The sequence below is a fragment of the Nyctereutes procyonoides genome, unplaced genomic scaffold (assembly GCF_905146905.1).
Source record: "Nyctereutes procyonoides isolate TBG_1078 unplaced genomic scaffold, NYPRO_anot_genome, whole genome shotgun sequence".
In the NCBI taxonomy this organism is placed as follows: Eukaryota; Metazoa; Chordata; class Mammalia; order Carnivora; family Canidae; genus Nyctereutes; species Nyctereutes procyonoides.
In genome coordinates, this window is record NW_026575043.1 from 41,662,634 (window position 1) to 41,686,697 (window position 24,064).

Genomic DNA, 24,064 nt, shown 5'->3' on the forward strand with positions numbered 1-24,064 from the left:
GAAAGAGAGAGAGGCAGAGACACAGGTAGAGGGAGAAGCAGGCTCCATGCAGGGAGCCCAACGTGGGACTCGATTCCAGGTCTCCAGGATCACCCCCTGGGCTGAAGGCGGTGCTAAACCACTGAGCCACCTGGGCTTCCCTAGCCCAGTGATTCTTAACTTGTTTTGGATCACTGCTAACTTTGAGAATCTAATCAAAGTCATGGATCATCTCCATGGAAAACTGTAAGTACACATCTGAAGCACCTTGGATCTCAGGAGAAGTTACCAGACTCTTGTATCTCAGGTGAAGATCTCAGGTGAAGGGATCCCTGGGTGGCGCAGCGGTTTGGTGCCTGCCTTTGGCCCAGGGCGCGATTCTGGAGACCCGGGATCGAATCCCACGTCGGGCTCTCGGTGCATGGAGCCTGCTTCTCCCTCTGCCTATGTCTCTGCCCCTCTCCCTCCCTCTCTCTGTGTGTGTGTGTGTGTGTGACTATCATAAAAAAAATAAAAAATAAAAAAAAAAAGATCTCAGGTGAAGAGTCTGCCAGAGTCAGATAGGAGGTTAAGACCAAAGAAACACCTTATTCTAAGGAAAGAAAGGAAACATCACAAGTCTGATGGCTATAGCTGCTCCCAGAGTAAGGTTATTGTGGGCTAGCAGGAGGTGGGATAATGTAGGACAACTTCCTTTGCTCAGAAGCAGAGGGAGGTTTGGACCACAGATGGTGCTCTGCTTGACCACCACATTCACAGTAGCTTAGAAAGCTTTGCTACCTATTGTCCACTGATGATAGGGCCAACTAAGAAAGCCCTTCCCAAGAGACATGTAAGTGATTATACAGGAAAGCTGAGCTCTGAAAGCCTTTGTATCAAAGCAATCCCAGTTGAAAAGAGTGGTAGACTCTGTATGTGTATGTATACACACACACACACACACACACACACACACAAGCAAGGTGTGGGAGAAGATTTTTAAAATAGTAACAAGAAAGGCGGGATCCCTGAGTGGCGCAGCGGTTTGGCGCCTGCCTCTGGCTCAGGGCGCGATCCTGGAGACCCGGGATCGAATCCCACATCGGGCTCCCGGTGCATGGAGCCTGCTTCTCCCTCTGCCTGTGTCTCTGCCTCTCTCTCTCTCTCTCTCTCTCTGTGTGACTATCATAAATAAATAAATTAAAAAAAAAAAAAAAAAGTAACAAGAAAGGCTTTCTGAGTTGGCCAAGAGGAGACAAAGAAGCTTTCCGTAGTTGTGAGCTATGCTGGAAGGGACTGGAAAAGAAGGTCAAAGATTTTCTTTTTAAAGCACTGTGTGGTCCCATCTTACCTGCAATAATTATGCTCGCCTAGGCCCCCCTCCCCATTGGGGTATTTCAAAGTGTTGTATGGATGCTGGAAAGTCTCGTTCCAGAACAGGCATGGCTTCCCGCCTTGTAGCGCCGTCCAGTTCTGTGTCCCCCTATAATCTGCACCATTGGCTGTGAAACATTCTAGGAGAAAGAAAAGACAGGGAAAACTAATTTTCTGGCAACATCCATAGTCTCCTCCCTCTCTGGTCGATGTTTTATTTGTTTTGTTTGGACTCAGCTGGAAATGGATAGCTCTTGCTAGATCTTGGACACCACGAAATTAACACTGCTAGGGCTGAGTAAATCTGAAATGCAGTCCCCTCCAAATGCTGGGCTAGCCTTGGCACTAGCTTGTCTACAGACACTTTACGGATACTTTTCCCCTAAAGTATACAGATCCCAACTAGGATATAAACAGGGAGCTGAAATGTATTGAAGCCCATGAAGTGAACCAGGAAACCCCCAAATCTGGGAACAGTTGGTAAGAGCCATCACAAGGGATTCTGGGTGCTCGGAGGGGGGCACTGGTCTCGCCAGTGTCTCTGTGTGGTAACTAGAACCAGGTCACCAGCTGTAAGTGAGCTCTCCCCTACAGTCTGAAAGGCTGCACTGACACTTGGATTTAATAAGACCATCGGATACAGCAACGCTTTGGAATCCCAATCACACAAGTCTGGGAATGACTCACATTCCCTGGTAATGAAGAACAGTCCTCCCAACACTGTTTTAGATAGAGATGCAACAGAATAGATAGTTAACAAGAGGGAACAGGGGCCAACTTGGCATTTTCTCTTACCTCTTTCCGAAATTCCTCCCTACAAGACACACTGAATATTATCTCAGGTCAGTTTAATAAAATGACAAAATCCTTGCAGGTGCAGCAATGTGCTTCTAAAATCTGCTTCTCAGACTTTGGGGGGGATGGGAACTGAGGCTGATAGGATTTCCCCCCACATATTGCATGCATTAAATTCATAGAGGTTCATGAGAAAGGCACAGTACAAAGAGCAATTTTTAAAAATTAGCTTAGTTGAAACTGACAGATAGAAATACTTCAAACACTTCTTTAAGATGTATCACTAGGAACCTGACAATCTGGGGGAGTTACACTGACATTCTCAGCTTTCTTTCTTTCCTTCCCCTGGCATGCACTGACCTATAACTTCCGGTATGAAGGACTCAGCCCTGTCTCCAGAGCAGTGCATGTGCCTGCTCCAACCTAAGCATGTGAACAACATGAGCACATCTACATTCTAGAAGATATTTCTTTTAATATTTAAAATCTATCCACAAATCATCTCTCTTCCTGTACCTCCTTCCTCCCTCGATCTGGGCCCTTTGTTTTGTCTGGAATAGCACGGTTTTATGGACAACCAAAATAACCTGGATTTCCAGGCCACACAGAACATCATAGCAATTTATCATGCTTGGTGTGACATTCATATGTTACAGTTAGTGCAACTCATCAGGTACCAAAACAACCAAACACTCTACCCAGAGTGTGCATAAATACAAAAGTTCAAAGGTAATTGAAGGAGGCAGCTCAGTGTAGCATAAAATACACTGAACCAAGAGGCAAAGCTCTGGTTTCTTGTCCTGGACCTGCTGCTGGCCAGCTGTGCGACCTTGGATGAATTGCCATTGTCCACAGCACCAGTAACGCTTATGTGGTATTTTACCATGTGCCAAGCTCTGCTCTAAATGTTTTATAAATATCAATTCCCTACCAACCTGGTAGGGAGATCCCTCAATATCCCATTTTACAGTTGGGGCAACTGGGGCACTCAACCACCCCCTACAGTGCCTCTAAAAGGACCCCTTCAGATCATCCTTGCTTTCCCCATACTTTCCCTTACTACACTCCCCACTCATCAGCAAATCCTGTTGACTTTCTTAATATATATACCCTGAAAATGCCTTCTCTTTCCCATCATAGGTGCCACCACTTTAGTCTTGTTCACCATCAGAAGATAGTAGAGCCTTGTTCAGAACTCACAGCTTCTATTTCCATGCTCCTGCAATCTGTTCTCTGCACGGTGCTCAAAGTTCCCAGGAAAATGTAAGCACTGGGAACAAAACCCAAACACTTCATCCTTACCTGCAAAGCCTCAGTGATGTGGCCCCAGTCCTTTCCTTTCACGGCACCCTAAGCTCTTCTAGTCACTTGCTATGCTCCTGCCACACTGGTCTGTTTCTAATTCCCTAAACACACCATACTACTTCCTACCCAAATGTTCTACCCCTAATACCTCCCAATGCAGACTAAATGTTACCTCCTCAGAAAACCCATCTTCACCATTTCCACTCCTAGATTTTTGTCTTTCATTTGTTTGCTTCATAGCATTTATTATCACTAGAAATATATATGATCTGCTAGACAGGAAGAAATATTCTGTGTGTGTAGAGTTTGAGACTCCCGACTCCAGAGTAAGAGTGGGACCTGGAAACCTGTATTTCTAAAAATCTGCCTAAGTGCTTCTGTTAAGTAATTTGGCTTGGGAACCACTAGACTAGATGATTCTAACTGCATCAAGCCAATCTTTTGCCGATTGCTAGAATTTTAATTGCTATGTGTTAATACATCTTTTATCTCCTACCACAAGTGGTTGAAGAGTTGCCCGGGAGCCAGAAAGGCCAGCCACCCAATGGAAGGCCTTAGGAATAGATAGCAACTTGCAGGATGGTGGGGTCAGTGTTCCCAGAGGCTCAGATGACTTGATTTGTAACACAAAAGAATGTGGTGGCTATCCACACCTGTCAGTCCTGTGAATGGGGATAATGTGGCATCTGAGAGGGGAATAGCAAAGTGCAGGTTTGTTTGCTTCAGTGTGTTTCTCCTAGACTCAAATCTTCTTCTCAGATGCATTAGGGAAACAGAGAATATACCATATTTTATGATTATTTTTTTAATGGGTTTGCCCAGTGCATGTCAATTGTGGAAAAAAAAACAAGGAAAACAGGGGATCCCTGGGTGGTACAGTGGTTTGGCGCCTGCCTTTGGCCCAGGGCGCGATCCTGGAGCCCCGGAATCAAGTCCCACGTCAGGCTCCCGGAGCATGGAGCCTGCTTCTCCCTCTGCCTATGTCTCTGCCTCTCTCTCTCTCTATCATAAATAAATAAAAATTAAAAAAAAAACAAGGAAAACAAATGTGAGTATTCTGGATTAAAGTGATGTGCGCATCTTGATTTCATCACAATACCAAAGGGCATAACGAGGACCCCTCCTCCCTTATTGTCTATTGCTGTAAAACTGACATATAAGCTTTAGCTAGATAAGTAAGAAATGGCTTAAACCAATAAAAATAAAGTATCACATGGCCAGCTGTATATTTAGGCATTCGGTGAAAGGGAATGAGCAAAGGTGATAGATCTCATATCTAGAATATCATTTATTAATCCATTCAACAAGTATTGATTCAGTACATACCATGTGTCTGGCACTGTTCACAGCACTAAGGCTATATTGGTGAACACTGCAGTCATGGAGCTTACATGCTAACAGGGGATCCACACTTATAAGAAACCAATCAAATTCATATCAGATAGTGAGGAATACTATATGGAAAAATGGAGTAAAGGGATGGAAACTGAATGGCAGGGGCTCTCTTTTAGAGAGGGTGGGCCAGAAAAGGCCTGGAGAGAAGGAGGCATTTGAGCAGGGATGAGGTCAAAAAGAGGAAACAGGGGGATCCCTGCGTGGCTTAGCGGTTTAGTACCTGCCTTTGGCCCAGGGCACGATCCTGGAGTCCCGGGATCGAGTCCCACGTCAGGCTCCCAGCATGGAGCCTGCTTCTCCCTCCTCCTGTGTCTCTGCCTCTCTCTCTCTCTCTCTCTACGTCTATCATAAATAAATAAATAAATCTTAAAAAAAAAAAAAAAAGAGGAAACAAAACCATAGAGACAATGTGGGAAGAGAAGTACTGGCAATTGGCACAGCAAATGGAAGATCCCTGTGGGCCCCAGCGTGTTTGGCAAGTTTGGGGAACTAAAAGGCAGCTCCTCTAACCAGGATTAGGGTGAGTGGGTGGGAAGTGAAGAAGAGGGGGAGGAGAGAAGCCAGGTCAGGATGCACAAGGTCTAGAGCGTTACATAAATCAAATTTTGGCTTTTGTTCTGAGTGTAAAGGGAAGCCAGTGTAGGGTTCTGAGCAGAGAAATTACATGATCTGACTTATCTTTTAAAACAACTGTCTAGCTACTGGGTAGAGGAAGAACTTTAGAGAGGCAGGAACTCAGTGGGGAGATCAAACAGGTGGTTATAGCAGAAAGACGGGCTAGAAAGGATGGCCTGGACCAGGCTGGTGGCTGAAAGGTGGTGAAATGTGGCTGGATTCTGGATGTGCTTTGAAGGCAGAGCCAAAAGTATTTGCTGGGGTTTTGAATATAGGGTCTGAGAAAAAGAAGAGTCAGTAGAATCCCAAGGACATGGGCCTGAGAGGAAATGCCATTTACTACAACGGAGAGGGCACAAGAGGGGCAGAGTACCTTGAGTGGAACCCAGGGTTTGGCTGTGGATGCGTTAAATCTTAGATACCCTTCAGAACACTGGGTGGAGATACACAGGAAGTAGATGGCTTGATGAGCCAGGAGCTAAGGAAAGAGGCCGAGAGAGACTGGAGCTAGAAATGTGCCAGGAACAGCACGGATGTGTGGAGAGAACAGGATTACTGTGTGTGGAGAGAGAAGACATCTGGGGCTGATTCCGGGGGCCCTGCAACATTTCAGGCAGGGAAAGAGGAGGGCCTGGCACTGATGAGTGAGAAAGTGTGGCCTGGGAAGTGGGAGAAAAGCTAAAAGTGTGTGCGTCTCGGAAGTCTAGGGAGAAGGTGTCGGAGGAAGAAGGAATAATAAACTGTGAACACTGAGGAAACTTCATTTCCTCATTTTCTCTGGCTAGATCCCAATTACCTTACAGAATTCATCTGTTTGACCCTATCCCTCCATGGGAGAACTCTGAAGGTTTTGTTATGGGGATTGAATGGAAACAGCCCTCAAGTTAAACATAAGCCTGACAGAAATTTAGCAATATAGCAGAAAACTTCCTCGATGAGACTGGCATCAGAGCGCCCAGAACACTAATTCCACCCTTCTAAGTTGGTAATTCTTTATCTTTTCCTCTATCACCAAAATTCTCCAAAGTATGGCATATGACATTTATTTTTTAAATTGGAGATGCTAATTTTATTGAAAATTCCCTTGAGATAAGCAGAATCACATTAGGATAATCAAACCAGTGGCTGAAGATCTTGAGCAAATGATTTTATGCCAACCATTTTCTGTAGGACCTGCTACCTTATGAAGGCCTGGAGGTCATGTCCATGGTAGTAAGATCTGTAGGCAAAGAATTCACGTTTGGGTGAAAGCTCAATAGTCCTTCATTGCTAATAAAAGCTAGCTGGAGCTTTCTCTTTTAAAGCTATTATTGTTGGTTATGCTTGGAATTTCGAAGGGTTGGTTAATAAGAAAATACCTGATGTCATATATATTCTAAACTTTGATATTTATACCTCAAAATCCATAGGATCTCACATATTCACATGCTGTATGTAAAAGTATTTGAAGATTTCAATAATTTTAGAGGCATGAGCTATAGAAGACCTAGAAATACCAAAAAATATTTTCCACATTAAAATTCTCGAAGTCAGTCTACCTCTTGGAGAATTGTTTGAAAAATAGGGACCTGCTCCTCAAACAAATACCACATACACAATATTTACAATTTCAGAAGCACTCATGGAACCTCTTAAGCCCTTCTATGTAGCCCCAAGATCCATGAAGTCTAAGGACCCCCTAAATAAGTGATAGCTAAGGAATACACAGACACACACAGAAACTTATAGGATTGAATATTTAATTTCAAGGGTTATGGAATAGTTTAAATCGAATACTGTTTTGCATACTTCTAGCAACAATGTGGTACAGTTTGGAAAGTGCAGTTAGGGAGACTTACTTGGTTTACAAGCTACAGGTACTCAGCTAACCTCTTTGAGCCTCCATTTCCTCACTTATAAAATGGGGGATTAGGTTCACTACAGCTCAGGGCAATTGGAAGAATTGGAGGATGTGCAAGTAGGTGCCCAATAAATTATTATTATTATGTAATTATAATTTTTTTTAAAAAATCAAATTTATTATACATTTGAGACCATCCTGATCATATATTTCATTCTGGTCCACAAAAATAGTTATCTATACAAGGCAATATAATCAGAGTAGATAGGCATTTCATCCTATTATAATTCTGTTTAAAGTTTTCAGGGTACTATCACCATCAGGATACCATCAGGATAGAAAATATATAGTGTGTGAGTTCTATGCTGAATCCACACATTCAATGAATAAGAAGTAAGGTTGGGGGCGGGGAGGCATAATGAAGCAAATAAATTTTTCCTAATCAAAATATCAACTGTAAGTGTGATGAAACAAAGCTTTGTTTATATGTTCTAATGAATTATCTGTACTTGGGGCACGTGGGTAGCTCAGTTGGTTCAGTGTCCAACTCCTGGTTTAGGCTCAGGTCATGATCTCAGCGTCATAAGACGGAGCCCGCAGTTGGGCTTCATACTCAGCGGGGAGTCTGCTGGAGATTCTCTCTCTCCCTCTGCCCCTCCCTCTGCTTGCACACACAAGTATTCTCTCTCAAAATAAATAAATCTTTAAAAAGAAATATTTGTACTTATTATAAGTGAGGAAAATGTTAAGTTAATACAGTCCCAGGCAATTTAACTCTGGCAGCTTGTACATGCACAGTATTTTTAAAATTCGTGCTTAAAACATTATAATGAGACATTCTTTTAAAATAATTAAAACTTGACATATGAGACTGTGGTAGGAAAGCAGCAGTTAACCAAATGACATTCTGCTCCTTGATAAGATTTAATAAAGTTGAAGAATATGTTCTCAAAGAGTCTCTAAAACTAGATCATTTCTAATTACACTATTTGTCTGAAACCATACTATTGAGAAACAGGAAAATGTTCTCATAGTGACTCTAGAATATTCCTAGTTTTCTGGTAGAATTACTAGTTGGATCTCTATTCATGAGTCTGTGAGAGTTGCTGTTTTTAATTCATCAAAGTTAAGTGTCTGTTAAGGACCACATCAGCATCTCTAGTGATTCTATGTTGGAAGAATTCAGTTGGTTTTGACCCAGTTTGGAATCAACATGAATCAATAAACACTAAACTCAATTATGGCATCTTAAAATAAGACAGTAAAAACATTTTCCAATGGGAATATCTTCTGTTCCTTTAAAAATATCTCTAAAAGCTAGTAAGTGGGTAGAATTATAGAAATATAAGGCTTAAAAAAAAAGAAATACAAGGCTATGTGGAAAAAGCTCCTTTTAATATTTGGAGGGCAATATAACAGTATTGTCAGATGTCTGCTCAACACAACTACTACTCTGCTGGATTTCTGGTATAGATTGGTGTCCACTGGGAACTTGTAGGTACATCTTCAAAGTTCATGCTCCTGGGAAAAACTGCCTTTTGCACACAGACACTCAAAAGCACTACAGGAATGCTTATTTCAGTTATGTGGAGCCCTGAAGTAAAGAGTAAAGAGACACATGACTGTGGGAAGGCAGTAGTACCCAACATTTTCCTACCTCAAGATGGCTGTGGTAAGAGCAGTGATTCCCATGATCATATAGACTTAGGTTATCAGATCTAGACTAGAGAAAGGATAATTGGGGAAGGAGGTTCTCAGTATACACAGTATGTAAAGAGAAAGGACACCAGATAACTAGCTGACACTGTGTGATTTAAGCAAATCACCTGGACACTTGAGGCCTGTTTCTTCACTTGTGAAACAATGGGGTTTGAGAGAGATGGTCTCAATATCCCTTCAATTTAAATTCAATTTTCAAGATTCTATCATAATGGAACTGAAGTTCAAAAATCTAGGATGATGTGACTGGAGTGTACTGATAGCTCAAAATCTCTTCCAACCTTAAAATTCTCTAATTTTAGGGCACCTGGCTGGCTCAGTTATTAGAGCATATGACTCTTGATCTCAGGGTTCTGAGTTCAACCCCCATGTTGGGTGTAGAGGTTACTTAAAAATAAAATCTTATGAAAATACAATAAAATAAAATTCTCTAATTTTACATGTTTCTCTAATGCATGTGACAATTCTTTGGTTAAAAAAAAAAAAAAAGTAACTCACCTTCAATGTGGGCCCTGAATCCATCAAAAAGGTACTTAAGTACTCTTTTTTGCTTAAAAGAAACCACATCTTCAACTAATAAATAATAAAGAAAAAAGAAAAAGAGGGGAATCCTCTAAGTTAATAGAGACTCTTGTCACATCACCTAAACATACCTGGTTTAGATCCCGAGTTAAACTGTAAAACAACTGATGAGACAAGCAGGAGAATTTGAACACTGATTACTGACTGAATACTTGATGACATTAAGGAATTATTATTAGTTTTTCTAAGTGTTATGATGGTAACGTATTGTTACTATGTTTTTGAAAAGAGTTCATTTAGAGATACGTACTGAAATACTTACAGATAAGATGGTATGTCTGAGATTTGTTACAAAATAATCTAGTTGGGAAGATGAAGAAGGTACAAACGAAATAATATTGGCCATGGTTGATAATCATGAAAGTTGGGACATGGATACACATGACTTCCCTACATTCTTCTAATTTGCACATGTTCTAAATTTCCCATAATAAAAATTTGTTAAAGGATACTGTGAAAACATGTTGTTTTATAATTAATTTACCTTAGTTTCTTTTCAAAAACTGTAAACAAACTCAATCAGCTGTAAATTCAGTCATCTAAATTCAAGATAGACATTCACATATCATGTTCTTGGGCTATGTATTTTTTTTTTAATTTTTTGGGGGGATATGTATTAAACAGTTGAAATGACAATAGAACAAGCTGTACTTTTGCCCAAAGTAGAATTACTCTAAAAATAATCATTCTAGGGATCCCTGAGTGGCTCAGCGGTTTAGCGCCTGCCTTCAGTCCAGGGCCTGATCCTGGAGACCCGGGATCGAGTCCCACGTTGGGCTCCCTGCATGGAGACTGCTTCTCCCTCTGCCTGTGTCTCTGCCTCTCTCTGTGTGTATGTCTCTTATGAATAAATAAATAAAATCTTTTTAAAAAATTTTAAAAAGTTCTTAAAAAAAAAGGACTATTCCAAGAAAACTGAACCTACTGTAAATATAAGACCAGAGGTTTAAGTTCAGAAGACCAGTGAAAACACTGTAGAGAGAAGTCCTTATTGTTAGTTATATAAAAAACTGAAAAACAACCCAGAATGCAGTGCTGCTTGGGTACCAACCATTTTTTTCCCCATCTGGCTCTCATCTTGAATATGCTCCACTCCTACCCAGGCAGGACCCACCTGAGAACATGCCATGGTTGCCACTGTGAAGGACATGTGTTTCTGCCAGCAACAGTCACCATGAAAATGCAGTAGTGCTTGAGAAATTTAAATCAAGTACGCAGTAGTGCTTTAGGATATTAAAAAAAAAGAATAAAAAACTATACAATCATCAGATTAAAGACCAAAAGATAGCTTCTGAGAAAGAATCTAGCTCTATAACATATACAGAGAGATAAGGCCAAGCCTCAGTGAAAGAATGGACACACTCAAACAGAAGTCCTCAGCTCAGAACTTAAGTTTAATGAATTAAACATGGATTTTATTGCCAATACCACCAGAGCATATTCTATCATACTTTGGTGATGGTATCTATCCGTATATTTGAGTACAAATGGATCTACTTCAATCATAAAATTTCACAATAAACATAGTTTTCACTTAAGGAAACAGGAAGTTTATGTTTTAAAGCTCAAAATTCAGTTCTCTGATGGACAATAACTTAGTGCCTTATGAATCAACTCTAAAGGAAACAAAAACAAGACAAAAAGATGGAACACTACTTGAAAGGTCAGTGTCTAGATCAGATAGCAATACACTCCTGTCAGAACTGGGGGCTCTAAGACAGGTCCCTCAGTGCATGCTGCCACAGCCTGGTCAGACTTGATCTCAACTTTAACTGCTCAAGAAGCATCTGGCCCTGCTTCCACTAGCACCTCACTCATCTTTGTATCAATAGCAAGTACAGACCACTCAGAATGTGACTGGCAAATATTAGCTGAATGAAGGAAGCAAGTATATGGGGAAATTGGGGGGGGGGTGCATTATAGACATATTTAGAGTGCCCTGGTTTCCTCACCAACTCAGGACTCTAGGCTAGCCAATCATGACTTACCTAGCAATGACCTATGAGAATATGAGAAGTTCCAGGAAAGTAGGTAAATCAAGTACTTGCTACTTAAACCAGAGAAATCTGCTATTAAAAGGAAATCTATGGCAAAGCTATTTGTAAAAGGGATAATCAACCCCCTCTGTAATGAAAATATACATTTTTATATTCTGAGTTTGCTTTAAGCAAGGAGACACTTGGCACAAATCCACTTTGCCTCACTATCTCTTGACCAACCTCTCTGAAACTCTCAATTAGTATTAAAGGAGATAAAACAAACTGACATAATCCAGCTTCTGGACAAGTTTCATCAGTATTGCCTATGCCCTATTGTTAATTTCAGATAGCAAGAAAGTTCCCATATAATGGAGCCCTAGAGGGCAGCCAACACTCCATGGAAGCTAGGCTGTGGGCTATTTAGCTTCCCTTGGTTGATATGGGATGGCCAAATAATATAAGAATTCTTGAGTTGGGAACTGAATAGCAGGTCAACAGCATATCCTTAGAGCACATCTTTAAAGTAAAATCTAAAGCAACAAAGTTGTGGTCTTTTATGAATTGGCACAGGAACGAGTCCTAGTCAGAGATGCTGGGCATACTGTAGGCATGTGGTAGGCACTTGTTAGTTGGTCCCAAGATAAAAATGATTAAAGTGACAACTTTTTAAGGTAATTATTCCCAAATACTACATGAGACAGATTTATAAAAAAAAATTATTCATTATCTGATATTTGAATTTAACTGAATGTCTAGTATTTAATCTGGCAATTGTACTCTAGGAAGAGTAGAAACACGGTTAATCTCAGACATCCTTATGCCACTTAGGTTTCCAAAACACTGTCAGAAATGCTTACTTGAGAATTCAGATATGGATAATAAAGAGTCTATTTTCTTATGAGTGAAACAAGATGTTGATTAGAGTTGCCTTCTCCGAGGTCACAGTGAAGGGAAGTACAAAAGAATAATACAATTAGGATGGGGTTTCTTAACTTTAGTTCTACTAACATTTGGAGCCAAACAGTTCAATGAGGGAGGGCTACCCTATGCATTGTAAGATGTTTAGCAGTATCCCTGGCCTCTACCTGCTACATGCCAGTAACAAATCCTACCCCACCCCACCCTGAGTTGTGACAATCAAAAATGTTTCCAGATATTAGGGGCACCCAGGTGACTCAGTTAGTTAAGTGTCCCACTCATGATTTCAGCTCAGTGGAGAGTTGGCTTGGGATCCCCTCTCTTTCTCCCTCCCCCTTCCCCCACTCATGATTTTTCTCTCTCTCAAAATAAAATCTTTTGGGGTGCCTAGGGTGGCTCAGTCAGTTAAGGATCCAACTCTTAGTTTCTGCTCAAGTCATGATCTCAGGGTTGTGCTTGAGCCCTGTGTTGGGCTCCACGCCCAGCTTGAACCTATTCAAGATTCTCTTTCTCCTCTGGCCATCCCCTACTCTCTCTCTCTCTCTCTCTCTTTAAAAAAAAAAAAAGTTTCAGATATTGCCAAATGTCTCCAGGGGGCAAAACCTCCTCCAGTTGAAACCACTGATTTAGAAGAAATGGTCAAATAAACAGAAAGTGTTATATCCATTAACCAGTGGTCACGTAACAAAAGATTCTTCTCAAGGGAGAAATTCTCAGCTCACCCAGGGCCCCCTTAAGCCCATAATAAGGATAAGAGGCCTAGTCATTTCAGCTAAGACAATCAAAAACCCTTCATCTGCCACAAGTGCTAGAGAAGAATCTTTGGTGAGCCAAGCCAATGAAGCTCTGCATGGCTATGCACACATCATAGCAAGCAAGGCGTCATACCCAGCCTTTGAAGATGTTCCTTTTAAGTTAACCTCCCTTCCAACTAAACTTTTTCCAAATCTCTTCCTGCCATTTGGAAGTTGAGTGATTCTCAGCTGAAAAGGCCTGTATATACGAGGTGCAGATGGCGGCAGTTACGGCCCTCACCAGATGCTGCAGTCTCTAATTTGATTGAAAGGATATAATTAGACAACAGAAACACTTTAATGAAAGAGCAAAACATGGAGGGAGGGAAGGATTGAAGGCCCTTAACTGATGCCAAAACACCCACCAGTAATAGAGGCTTTGAGTCTGGGGCAAGGGAAGGGGAAAACCCCTTAAAAGGACAGTCCCCATCCTGTTTATTTCCCCATAGACATAGGAATAGGGATTTTATTATTGTAGATTTCCACTGTATTTTATGTGGGAACAATCTGATTAAAACCAGAAGAGTCTTCAGAAGAACATCAAAGAAAAACAAATATGGCTTCTGTGGTCATTATTAAAAATATTTTTACCAGCCCAATAACCTTCTTTGAAGACGAATTTTTATAGATTGAACAGCAGCAAATAATTTACATACTGTGATGGCACTGGTTAATGATCGCTACCTTGTAGAAGAGGACCACTTGGTTGCCATGTTTTCATGTAACTTTAGGCCACCAAGGAACGTGGACAGTCATTTAACATATCTGTTTGGAAGGCATAAAGAAACCAGGCAGAGTTAGTTCTACATGCTGATGCTGCAACCATTTTGAATCATCTTTAAAAGTTGCTTATGCTGTTTTTACTATTTCCTAGCTTTCAGACTTTGAGTGTGAGTATACTGTTCTGGTTTTAACCAAGAATCTAACCAAACTGAAAGAAATCCAGCCCTCAAAGTCTGAAGTTGCTAATGTGGTGTGACACCCGGGTTTGGAAACGGCTGCAGCCTCCTCAGCCCACTAGAAGCAGGGTCCGCCCTTGTGGTAAATTGAACAATAAAAGTTTAATGCTTTGGCGACTTGCCAAGGATTAAATCAGTGGCAAGAGAAACTAGAAGCTGGGCCTAACAGAGGGGCAGCCCCTAAAGGGTCCTGTTGTAATTAGGAGGAATAAAGTCAACCTTGCATGTTAGGTGGCCTAAAATCTTTTGTCTGCCAGGTGCTTCCTAGCACCTAACTTCATTTCTCTTCAAACTGTTGCAAGTCCAGAACGCTAGGTTAGTAGGTGAAGCATATGACTCTTGATCTTGGGATTGTAAGTTCGAGCCCCACACTGGGTGTAGAGATTACTTAAAAATAAAATTGTAAAAAGAAAAATAAACTGTTGCAAGTCCAGGCTAGGGAGGTATTTCCTTAGGAAGAAGAACCAAAAGGGGTGGGTGGGCAGGGAGTGAGAGATTTCCTTAGAGAAGAAGGCAAATTTCTGTATAATGTCTATTTTGGCAAGTATGGACACCCACCCTCCATTTCCACAATGGCCTCTCTCCTTTCTATTTTCAGTCTGAATCCAGGATAATGTCTCAGAGGTGAGGTCTGGGGAAGAAGCCACTGCCATCTTGAGAAGACACTGAAGACAACAGAGAGGGGAAATACAGAGTGAACTAGGGCTGCTCCTCCCGGTCTAACACTTCCAGGTTCCAGCTGGACTCTCCAGATCAAACTGAATATGGAAGGAATGTCAGCCATTGTTCTGCCCCACGCAGGGGCTGCACAGTCAGCCAGTCAGAAACTAACCTGCTAAGTGGCATCAGGGGGCTGGAGATCTCATCTTAAAAACTCCACAGGTAAAAAAACAAAAACAAAAACAAAAACAAAAAAACAACTCCACAGGTAGTTTTCTAAGGGACACATTCATATCTTCCTCTGTTGTCCTAGAGGAGGCAAAAACTCAGGCAAAGGCTACAAATCCAAACTTCCGGCCTCTCTCAAGTGTTTTGCATTAACTGTTCCACAGTACAGACACAATCAACTTGGTATGTTTGAATGCTTCATTTTGTTTTTTCAAAAATGTTTTAATTAAAACAAAATAATCAGCCATGCTAAGCACATTGTTGTTTTTTAAGGCCATTTTAAAAATGACAACAGAACCATGGAAATAAAATGCAACTGTTTAGGAAAGTGATAGAAGTTTGTTTTCTTCTTCTTCTTCTTCTTTTTTTTTTTTAAATCTTCCTGGCTGTTTTTCTGTGTCTCAGGCTGGTGCCACCTGCTGCCTGGGCTTTCCTCTGAGAAACAGATCTCTCAATCGTTTGCTCCAAAGCAACATCTGCATAGTTGAACAAACCATGGGCCAGTTCCAAGGCAGACACTATTTTCTGTATGTAGCACACACTGAACCATACTGAATCTTTTTAAAGCATTTTTAAATTATTATTAAAGATCTAAATGTATGTGCATGAACTTCCCCTCATCTTTTTTTTTAAATTGTGGTAAAATATACATAAAATTTACCATTTTAACCAATTTTCCTGTATGTCTCTTAAAATTATAATAGGAAAATGTAAAGGGTTCATTTATTCACCAAAAACAATCCTACTTTTCACCTTTCCTGACCAGTGAACACTGGAAAAAAAATCAATACATATGGACCTAGGGCAGGACTTGGAAAAGTACACAGGCCCAATCTGGTCCACTCCCTGGTTTTGTATAGCTCATGAGCTAGGAATGGTTTTTAAAATTTTAAATGATTGAAAACAATAAAAAGAATAATATTTTATGACATATAAAAATTATATGAAATTTTCAAATTTCATTGTCTATAAAGTTTTATTAGAATATATCCACGCCCATTCATTTATATTTGTCTCTGGCTGCCTTTTGCCCTACAAAGTCAGAGTGGAGGGATGCCTGGGTGGCTCAGCGGTTGAGCATTTGCCTTTGGTTCGGGTTGTGAACCCGTGGTTGCAGGATCGAGTCCCACATCGGGATCCCCGCATGAAGCCTGCTTCTCCCTCTGCCTTCATCTCTGCCTCTCTCTGTGTGTCTCTCATGAATAAATAAATAAAATCTTAAAAAAAAAAGTCAGAATGGAGTAATAGTAATGGACAGACAGTACAGAGCCTACATACAAAGCCCAAATTATTTACTGTCTTACCCCTTACAAAAAATGTCTGCCAACATCTGACCTAGAGTCTCATTACAGGACCCCAATTCTAAACTAAAGATGCTATATTGCCCATCACCAAAAATTACCCTAATCTGTATATTGTGAAACTATTTAAAGCAATACATTTTCTTTATCATTTATTGCTGTTGCTTCAACTATGCTAAATAGTGATATTATCAATAGTATCTATATTAAGTATAGATATAGAACACCAACTATAGATATATAAACACCAACTTGCTGTTTATTAGTAGTGAGCCTAAATGGAACTTCTTTTTGCTTTCAGATTTATAAAGGGTCTCATGCATATCTTAAATATTTAAATAGATTTGTCTAGGGCAGCCCGGGTGGTTCAGAGGTTTAACAATGCCTTCAGCCCAGGGCCTGATCCCAGAGACCCGGGATCTATCGAGTCCCACATCAGGCTCCCTGTGTGGGGCCTGCTTCTCCCTCTCCCTGGGTCTCTGCCTCTCTCTCTCTTTGTGTCTCTCATGAATAAATAAATAAAATCTTTAAAATAAATAAATAAATACAAAAAAAAATTTGTCTAGGGGCCAAAACAAATTTTCATAAAAACATCAGAGTTCTTTGATATCACGTCAGTTTTGACAGTTTTGTGTTTCTTAAAATACTCACAGCATAAAAATAACGGGTCAACATAAAAGCAGGAAAGCTAAGTTCACTTTATTCCTATCAGCCCCTGTGTTGCATCAGGTAAACTAACATTAATGACATCTCTAAGAGTGACAGGACTCTGTACAGTAGGAAGCTCTCACTGTTCATTGAACTCATGGGTTTTATGATAAACATACTACTAGCTAACAGGATGAATGTTACATGAGGATTTAGAAGAAAATGAGCATCATAAAAGTTATTCACAGCAAATGTAACCCGGAGTTGAGCAGCTCTGTTGATGCATACCTCAACAGCCCCCAAATGCAGTGAAACATCCAAGCAGGTAGCTTACCTTCGGTGGAAAACTCAAATAGCACAATTCTACCCAGCCTTCTGTCTTCCTACCTCTAGGCTCTCCCCTGCAGGTAAGTAAATTCCAGATGGGAGCTCACTTCAGAGAGCCCATCAGCCCTATGGTCCTGGCAGCCTTCCTCCTTGAAAAGGGAGTCTAGAGTCTATCATCAACCTCTGTCTTCCTCCTTATCAGTTGTGAAGGAAAAGAGAATCTCAAAGGAAGAATGGGGAGGAGAAGGGAAATCATTTGGGATTGGTTATACACTGTAATTAGAACTCGCATTGACGGGGAATGAGCTAACTGTTTTTATAGTCAGCATTCAAAAATGCAAACCACCAGTAATTTATATATTATAAAATTGTGCAGAATATAAGTATTGAAATAATTTTTTCCATCCACAAAATTTTAGAGAAAATTACAGTATCAAAAATATATAATGGCAAGTTTGGCACATCCTCAAGGATTTAAAAAGCTAGTAGGCAGTCTTGAGACAGGATGTGATCCTTTAGACCATGTGGTATCTCCCTAAAACTGCTTCTGGAACTAAAAAAGAGTCACTAAAGCCCTGGTATACCTGGATGATAGGAAAAATTGCTGGTGAAGCTTACTGAGGCAGAAACTTGGGCTACTTATTATAAATCGTCTCACAATGGTTATTTATTTGTCCCTAACTCAGACTCCTAAATAAAAGTACACCAGGGTTTGCAATTCCAACTGCCTAAGAGTTGCTCCATTTGACCCCTCCTAGCAAAGCAAAGGTGCCCGAGGAGAGGATGCCACCTTCTAACAAACATAAGCAGAGCTGGCTCACTTAACTATGACTCTGCCCTTTCCAGAAGGCGAACCAGTTTATTTCCACCCATACCTCTGTCTCTGTAGAGGACATTAAATCCTGACCACACAGATGGCAAAGTGGAGCTAAGGGGTTACTAGGTTACAGTTATGTTGACATATCCTGGCTCCCGGAAAGTTTCTCCTTCATTCCTGACATACAGCAAATAGCAGAAGTGATCAAACTTCTGTAGCAGTGATCAAACTTCTGTAGCAGTTTTTATAGAAGCCCCCTTGAAATCCGTCGATCACTCAGAAACCACTTCCCGAGCCTAAGGTCTACAATACTTGGAGAGACCCCCTTCTGCTGATCTAAAGCCGGGCTCTGCCTTTTACAGGGCTTAATCAGACTGGAAGCTCAGCGCCTTCTCAGGGCAAATGAGGTGTCTAGCACTCGGTGAACTGTGAGGCACTATAAAAAGTATTATTAAAATATGTTTATTGACTGCCGTCTATATGTGGGTGTTAGCTGAAGTATATACTTTAATTTTCGAAACAACAAGCAAAGGGAGTTCTCATTTTCCTCCCTTTACAGAAGAGGAAACTGAGGCTTAGACAGCTGAGTCATGGCCTGAAGTCACACCGTAAATGACAACACCCAGTCCTATCTTTTTCACTCATCCAAGCTGGTTAAGTAAACAAAGCAACTCTTGAGTTTTCTTTCCAACATCACAGTCTGTGACTTTGGGTGGAGAACCCGCAGCTGGTTTTCCTACTGCCGGCAAACCGGTAATGAACCCTTCCCGCCCCTTTCACGAAGGCCCAATTCTCAACACCCAAACAACCTGCACAGAAATGTAACTGGGCCAGACAACGCCCTCGTGCCTGCTCCTCACTTGGAAAGAGTTCTGCTGCTGCAAAGAAGGGTGTGTATGGAAGCTAAGTAAAGTCCCAGCTTCCACCCTAGTCCAGAGCCCCACCTCGGAAGACCTGCCCTTGGCCTTGGCCTGGGGAGTGAGTGACCCTGTTTAAGGTGTGGGATTACCTGGGAAATGGGGCTCTGCAGTGCACCTTCGGGATAAGCACCCTAAGATTTGTAGGGGGGCGGTTCCCATTACCCCTTCCTTCCTCTCTCCGAGCTAGGCCCGCACCTGGGTTTGGGGAGGCTCAAGGCGGCCCCGGAGGTAAGGAGGGGGCGTCCTGGCTGGGTACGGACCTGCCTCTTGCAGGGCGAGCAAGTCAACTCCTCTCCTCTCCAGGCAGAAATTACAGCGTCGGGCAAGCGGACGCAGCCGGGGACGGGAAAGAGGGGCTGGGCGCCCCGCCGCGCTCGCCTCCGCACCGGCTCGGGAGCCCCGAGGCGCGGGGGCGTCGCAGCGGAGCGGGCGGAGGGGATCCCCGCCGGAGGGAGTCCCTGAGGGGCTCGGGGAGGCGAGGTAGCGTCTCCAGGCGGGGAGCGCCGCTGAGAGACAGGACGGGGTCCCGGGAGGTGCCGGGGCAGCAGGGGGCATCCTGGCCCGGGGGAGTCGCTGAGGAACTTGAGCGGGGGGTCCTGGGTCCTCGGGCTGAGGAGACGGCCCCGCCCGGGGGGCGTCGCTGAGGAGCCTGGCTTGAGGGGTCCCGGGGGTGGGTCCTGAGGCAGGGGGCGCCCGGCCGGGGGGCGTCGCTGAGGGGCCTGGCTGAGGGGTCCCGGGGGTGGGTCCTGAGGCAGGGGGCGCCCGGCCGGGGGGCGTCGCTGAGGGGCCGGGAGCTGGGGGAAGCTCGGGGCGCTGAGGCGGGGACCGCCCCGGCCGGGGGCGTCGCTGAGGGGCCTGGCTGAGGGGTCCCGGGAGTGGGTCCTGAGGCAGGGGGCGCCGGGCCGGGGGGCGTCGCTGAGGGGCTGGGGGAAGGAGTCGGGGAGGCAGGGGCTAGGGGGCCGGGCCTGCCCGCGTCGCCCCTCGGGCGAGCTCGGCACAGGGCGGGCGCCGGGGCTCGCTCACTCACCGGGTCCGGGGCCGAGGCCGGGGCTGGGCGCGGGCCGGGCCGCCAGCGTGAGCGCCGCGGCGGAGAGCAGGGCGAGGCGGGCGGCGGGCGGCGCCATGGGCCGTCAGTGCGGGGCCCCGGGGCGCGGCCCGGGGGAGAGGGGGCAGCGTGGGGAGCCGGGGGCGGCCATGGGAGCGGGACGCGGGGCTCGGGCGTGGCCCCGCCCCGGCCGCCCGGCCGCCCCGCCCCGGCCCGCCCTCCCCGGCGCCGCCACAGCCCCGGCCGTGCGGGGCCCGCCCGGCTCCGCCGCGAGACCCGAGGGGCGGAGCCGAGGGCGCACGCCCTCCCCTCCCGGTGCGCGCGCCGCGCCTGCCGCTCACGCTCCAGGCCCCGCCCACAGCCCCGTCCTCACCTGTGCCCGCCCCCACACAGCACGGTATTGGTCCGACTGAGGGGCGGGGCCAGCAGGTGAGGGCGGGGTCCGGGGCTCCGCCTCCGAGTCCCCACGCGGAGCTTTGGCGGGGCGGGAGCAGGCGGGGCGCCCAGTGACCTTTGCTCCACCCTCATTCAGGTCGTGACCCACACGCGAGCTCAACCGCAGGGGTAATAATCAGAACAGCAGTTTGCAAACCGCTTTTCCCTGCTTGGCTCAACGTAGTGGTTTTAAAAAAAGGGCGCTCTGGAGTCGGTCTGTCCCGGTTCACATTCACTCGGTCACCTGTAAGACCTTGGGCCGGTTTAAGAAAAAAAAAAAAAAATCTCTCTTATCTCCGCTTCTTCATCTGTTAAATGGGGGCGTTGATAGCATACTCCCAAAGGGTTCGTACTAAACGAAGCAGTACGTGGACACTTTCACACACGCACAGTAGGAGCTTAGTAAATGCCGAGTCCCTTCCACCATCCCAGTTCTTGCAGCCGCAAAGGAGGCAGCGTACTGAACCCTGGTTCCGAATCTCATCGCACATCCTTTGTCAAGTGGGGCAAGTTTCCTGCTCTGCTGAGCCTCAGTCGTCTGCAGAATGGGAATGTACAATAATAATAATAATAATAATAATAGTTTAAATCTTCTCAAGACTTGATGAGATAGAAGAAAGTAAAGCGCCCACGGAGTCTGGAAGTGGACGGGGCAAGGATGCTTTCTTGCAGACTGGGACACTGAGGCTCGAGAGCGCCTGGCTGAAACTCTCGGACCCCGCGTGGCAGGCCCTCGCCGTGGCCCACAAGGTCTCCCCCCGCTGCACCCCGGGTCTAGTCCCGGGCCTCCCCCTCCCCCGCACTCCCCCGGGCAGAGAGGAGTTTCCTTCTGCTCCCGCCTAAAGCGCCACGGTGACGCCCCTCGGGGCAGGTCCGGGCGGCGCGCCGGCCGCTTTCAAGTCCCCGGTCCCGGGCGTGCAAGCGCGGGCCTGTGCCTTGCGCGGCGGCGGGAGCTTCTGCCCTCGTGTGCAGACTCGCCGCGCCCGGAGCCGGGCTGGGGCCGTCCCCTCCCCGCGGGCTCCGGGGCCCACCCTGGGTACGCGGCCCTTGCGCCCCGCGCCCACTCCAGAGGCTGCCCCCCCACAACCTGCTCCCCAGCTGCTTCCAGGGTCGGGCCCCAAAGGTGCGGGTACCTCCCACGAGGCCTCTCAATCTTGGTCCCTCTCCACCCACACGACCCAGAGCCGCGGCAAGAAGAATCTTGTTCGCTCGTTGTTTTCATTGTCTCTTTCCCGAGTTCAGGGATCCTCTGGGCTCCGTAGGGGTTCAAGGGGACACCCCTCACCCAGTGCCCTACTCCCCCTCATCCTCTGCATCTGACTGCAGTGTCTCCAGCTCACCCTCTCCTCTCCACCGCCTTGGACCCTTTCCATCTCCAAAACCAGCCTCCCCAGCAGGACCTGAGAACTCTTCACCTGTAATGTGTCCTTGAAGGCGTAGGCAGGAGGAACACCCTGAAGGAGAATGAAGGGAGGACGCGCAGGTGAAACCATCCGCCCAAAGCAGACACTCAATAAAGGTGAACCTTCCTGCATTCAACAAACATTCAGTGAGGGACACACCCAGAGCACCAACAAACTGATCCCTTTCTCCTAGAAATAATGTGAATTTCAGAGAGCAAGAAGTTTTACAGAGACAAGAAAATGATCTTGACAGAGGATGCTCTGTGAACTGTTTTAAACAGACGGTGGGGAAACATTTGAGCAAAGCCCGGCTCAGCTCTCTACAGTTTACAAGGTTCCTTGGCATCTCATCCTGCTTTCTGAGGAGGAAATAGGAAAAATAGGAAGGCACAGACAAGAGGTTCAAAATAGGGTTTATGTGGCCAAGTCTGGTGATTTATGCCTCATGATAGGAGCTACAGCTCGTCCTGCGGGCTGCAGGGAAACCCTCCTGTTAAGTGGGTACCCGCCCCTCCCTTCAGTTGGTTCTCCTGGCCTTGTGTACAGCCAGAATGGGCTATGCAATTTGCAGGGCCCCTGAGAAATGAAAATGTGGGGCCCCTTGTTCAAAAACGATTAAGTAAAAAAAAAAAAAATTGGCGCCTGCCTTTGGCCCAGGGCACGATCCTGGAGACCCCGGATCGAATCCCACGTCGGGCTCCCGGTGCATGGAGCCTGCTTCTCCCTCTGCCTGTGTCTCTGCCTCTCTCTCTCTCTCTCTCTCTCTCTGTATGACTATCATGAATAAATAAAAAATAATAATAATAATAAACAAAAACGATTAAGAACTTCAAGATGGCAACAACAGAGCATTAAACCAAGTGGGGGGGGGCCTTCTAAGTTTGAGGACACCACACAGGTAGCATACCCATGAAGCTGCCTTGTACAACAGGACTCCGCTATGGTGTGCAAGCCCCTGCCCCCACCAGCTGCTTTGAGAAACATCCCTCTAGCCTTCCCTAAACCTCCCTCCCCTCTTTCCAAGCTTAAAGCCCAGCACAGGTGATGGAAACAGTGTACAGAGGCTACAAATATAGCGTATTGGGTCTAGGTCAGGGCGCTTAACAGCTCAAGGTCGCTTGCTCGGTTGCGTGGTCCTGGCCCCTGGCGAGAAGCAGCCAAAGGTATTCATTTCAATGCTTTGCATGCCTCAGTCGCTTAGCGGATTTATTTCATGGAAAGAGTGAGGACATTGACTGTAGCCCCTGGGCCTCCAGGAAAATGTTCGTATCTGTCTGCTTTGCTCACTTGTGCTCTGCAGTCAAGCCCTTCGATTCCTCTGAGGGCAGCAGGGTTTGCCAAGAAGCCAGGAGAGCTCAGCTGGGGCAGTTGGGGTGATGCTGGTATCTTTGAAACTCCAGTAGGAATAATTTCTGTTTGAAAGGCACCACGTTGTGGAATGAGCACTGGATAAGGAGCCCGATTCTAATACCACCAATAGCAAACATTTAGGGAGGACTTTGCTAAACTCTGGGCAGGGGTATGTTGTGTGCTGTCACACTTCACGCAAGGCTCCCAGTAGCCCCAGGAGAGAGCCACTCTCTCCACACGCCTCATGCAGACAGGTTGAATGGCTTACCCAGAGGTCAGATAGTGGGGGAACTGGGCTTTAAATCCAGGCACTGGGACTCCAGGACTGCATTTCTACATTGGGGGATTGCCTACTTGTCCTTCTGGGCTTCTGGCAACAAATACTTACTGAGTGGTCCAGGAGCACCATTAGGGTGAGGCAAGTGAGGTATTTATCTCAGGCACATTTTTTTTTTTTTTAAACTCAGTGATCAAGATAAATAAATAAATATCGGGCAGCCCGGGTGGCTCAGCAGTTTAGCGCCGCCTTCAGCCCAGGGTGTGATACTGGAGACCCAGGATCGAGTCCCACGTCGGGCTCCCGGCATGGAGCCTGCTTCTCCCTCTGCCTGTGTCTCTGCCTCTCTCTCTGTGTGTGTCTCTCGTGAATGAATAAATAAAATCTTTTTAAAAAATTAAAATTTATTTTAAAATATCA

At 45.0% G+C, this 24,064-nt stretch overlaps 1 protein-coding gene across 5 annotated transcripts in view; it reads right to left on the reverse strand.

Moving 5' to 3' along the window:
- The window catches only part of KREMEN1 (kringle containing transmembrane protein 1), a 70,734-nt gene extending 50,394 nt beyond the window's left edge, over positions 1-20,340 (reverse strand). Inside the window, exons 1-2 of one of the 5 annotated variants that reach the window (XM_055322810.1) lie at positions 20,162-20,340; positions 1,310-1,472 (exon numbers count right to left, since the gene is read on the reverse strand). In XM_055322810.1, the coding sequence (XP_055178785.1) occupies positions 1,310-1,472; positions 20,162-20,258 (260 nt within the window). In that variant the 5' untranslated portion in view covers positions 20,259-20,340. Of the gene's footprint in view, positions 1-1,309; positions 1,473-19,394; positions 19,806-20,161 lie in introns of those variants that run through there. The other 4 variants (XM_055322811.1, XM_055322812.1, XM_055322808.1 and 1 more) reach the window with 4 other exon arrangements.
- Positions 20,341-24,064: the final 3,724 nt, after the last annotated feature.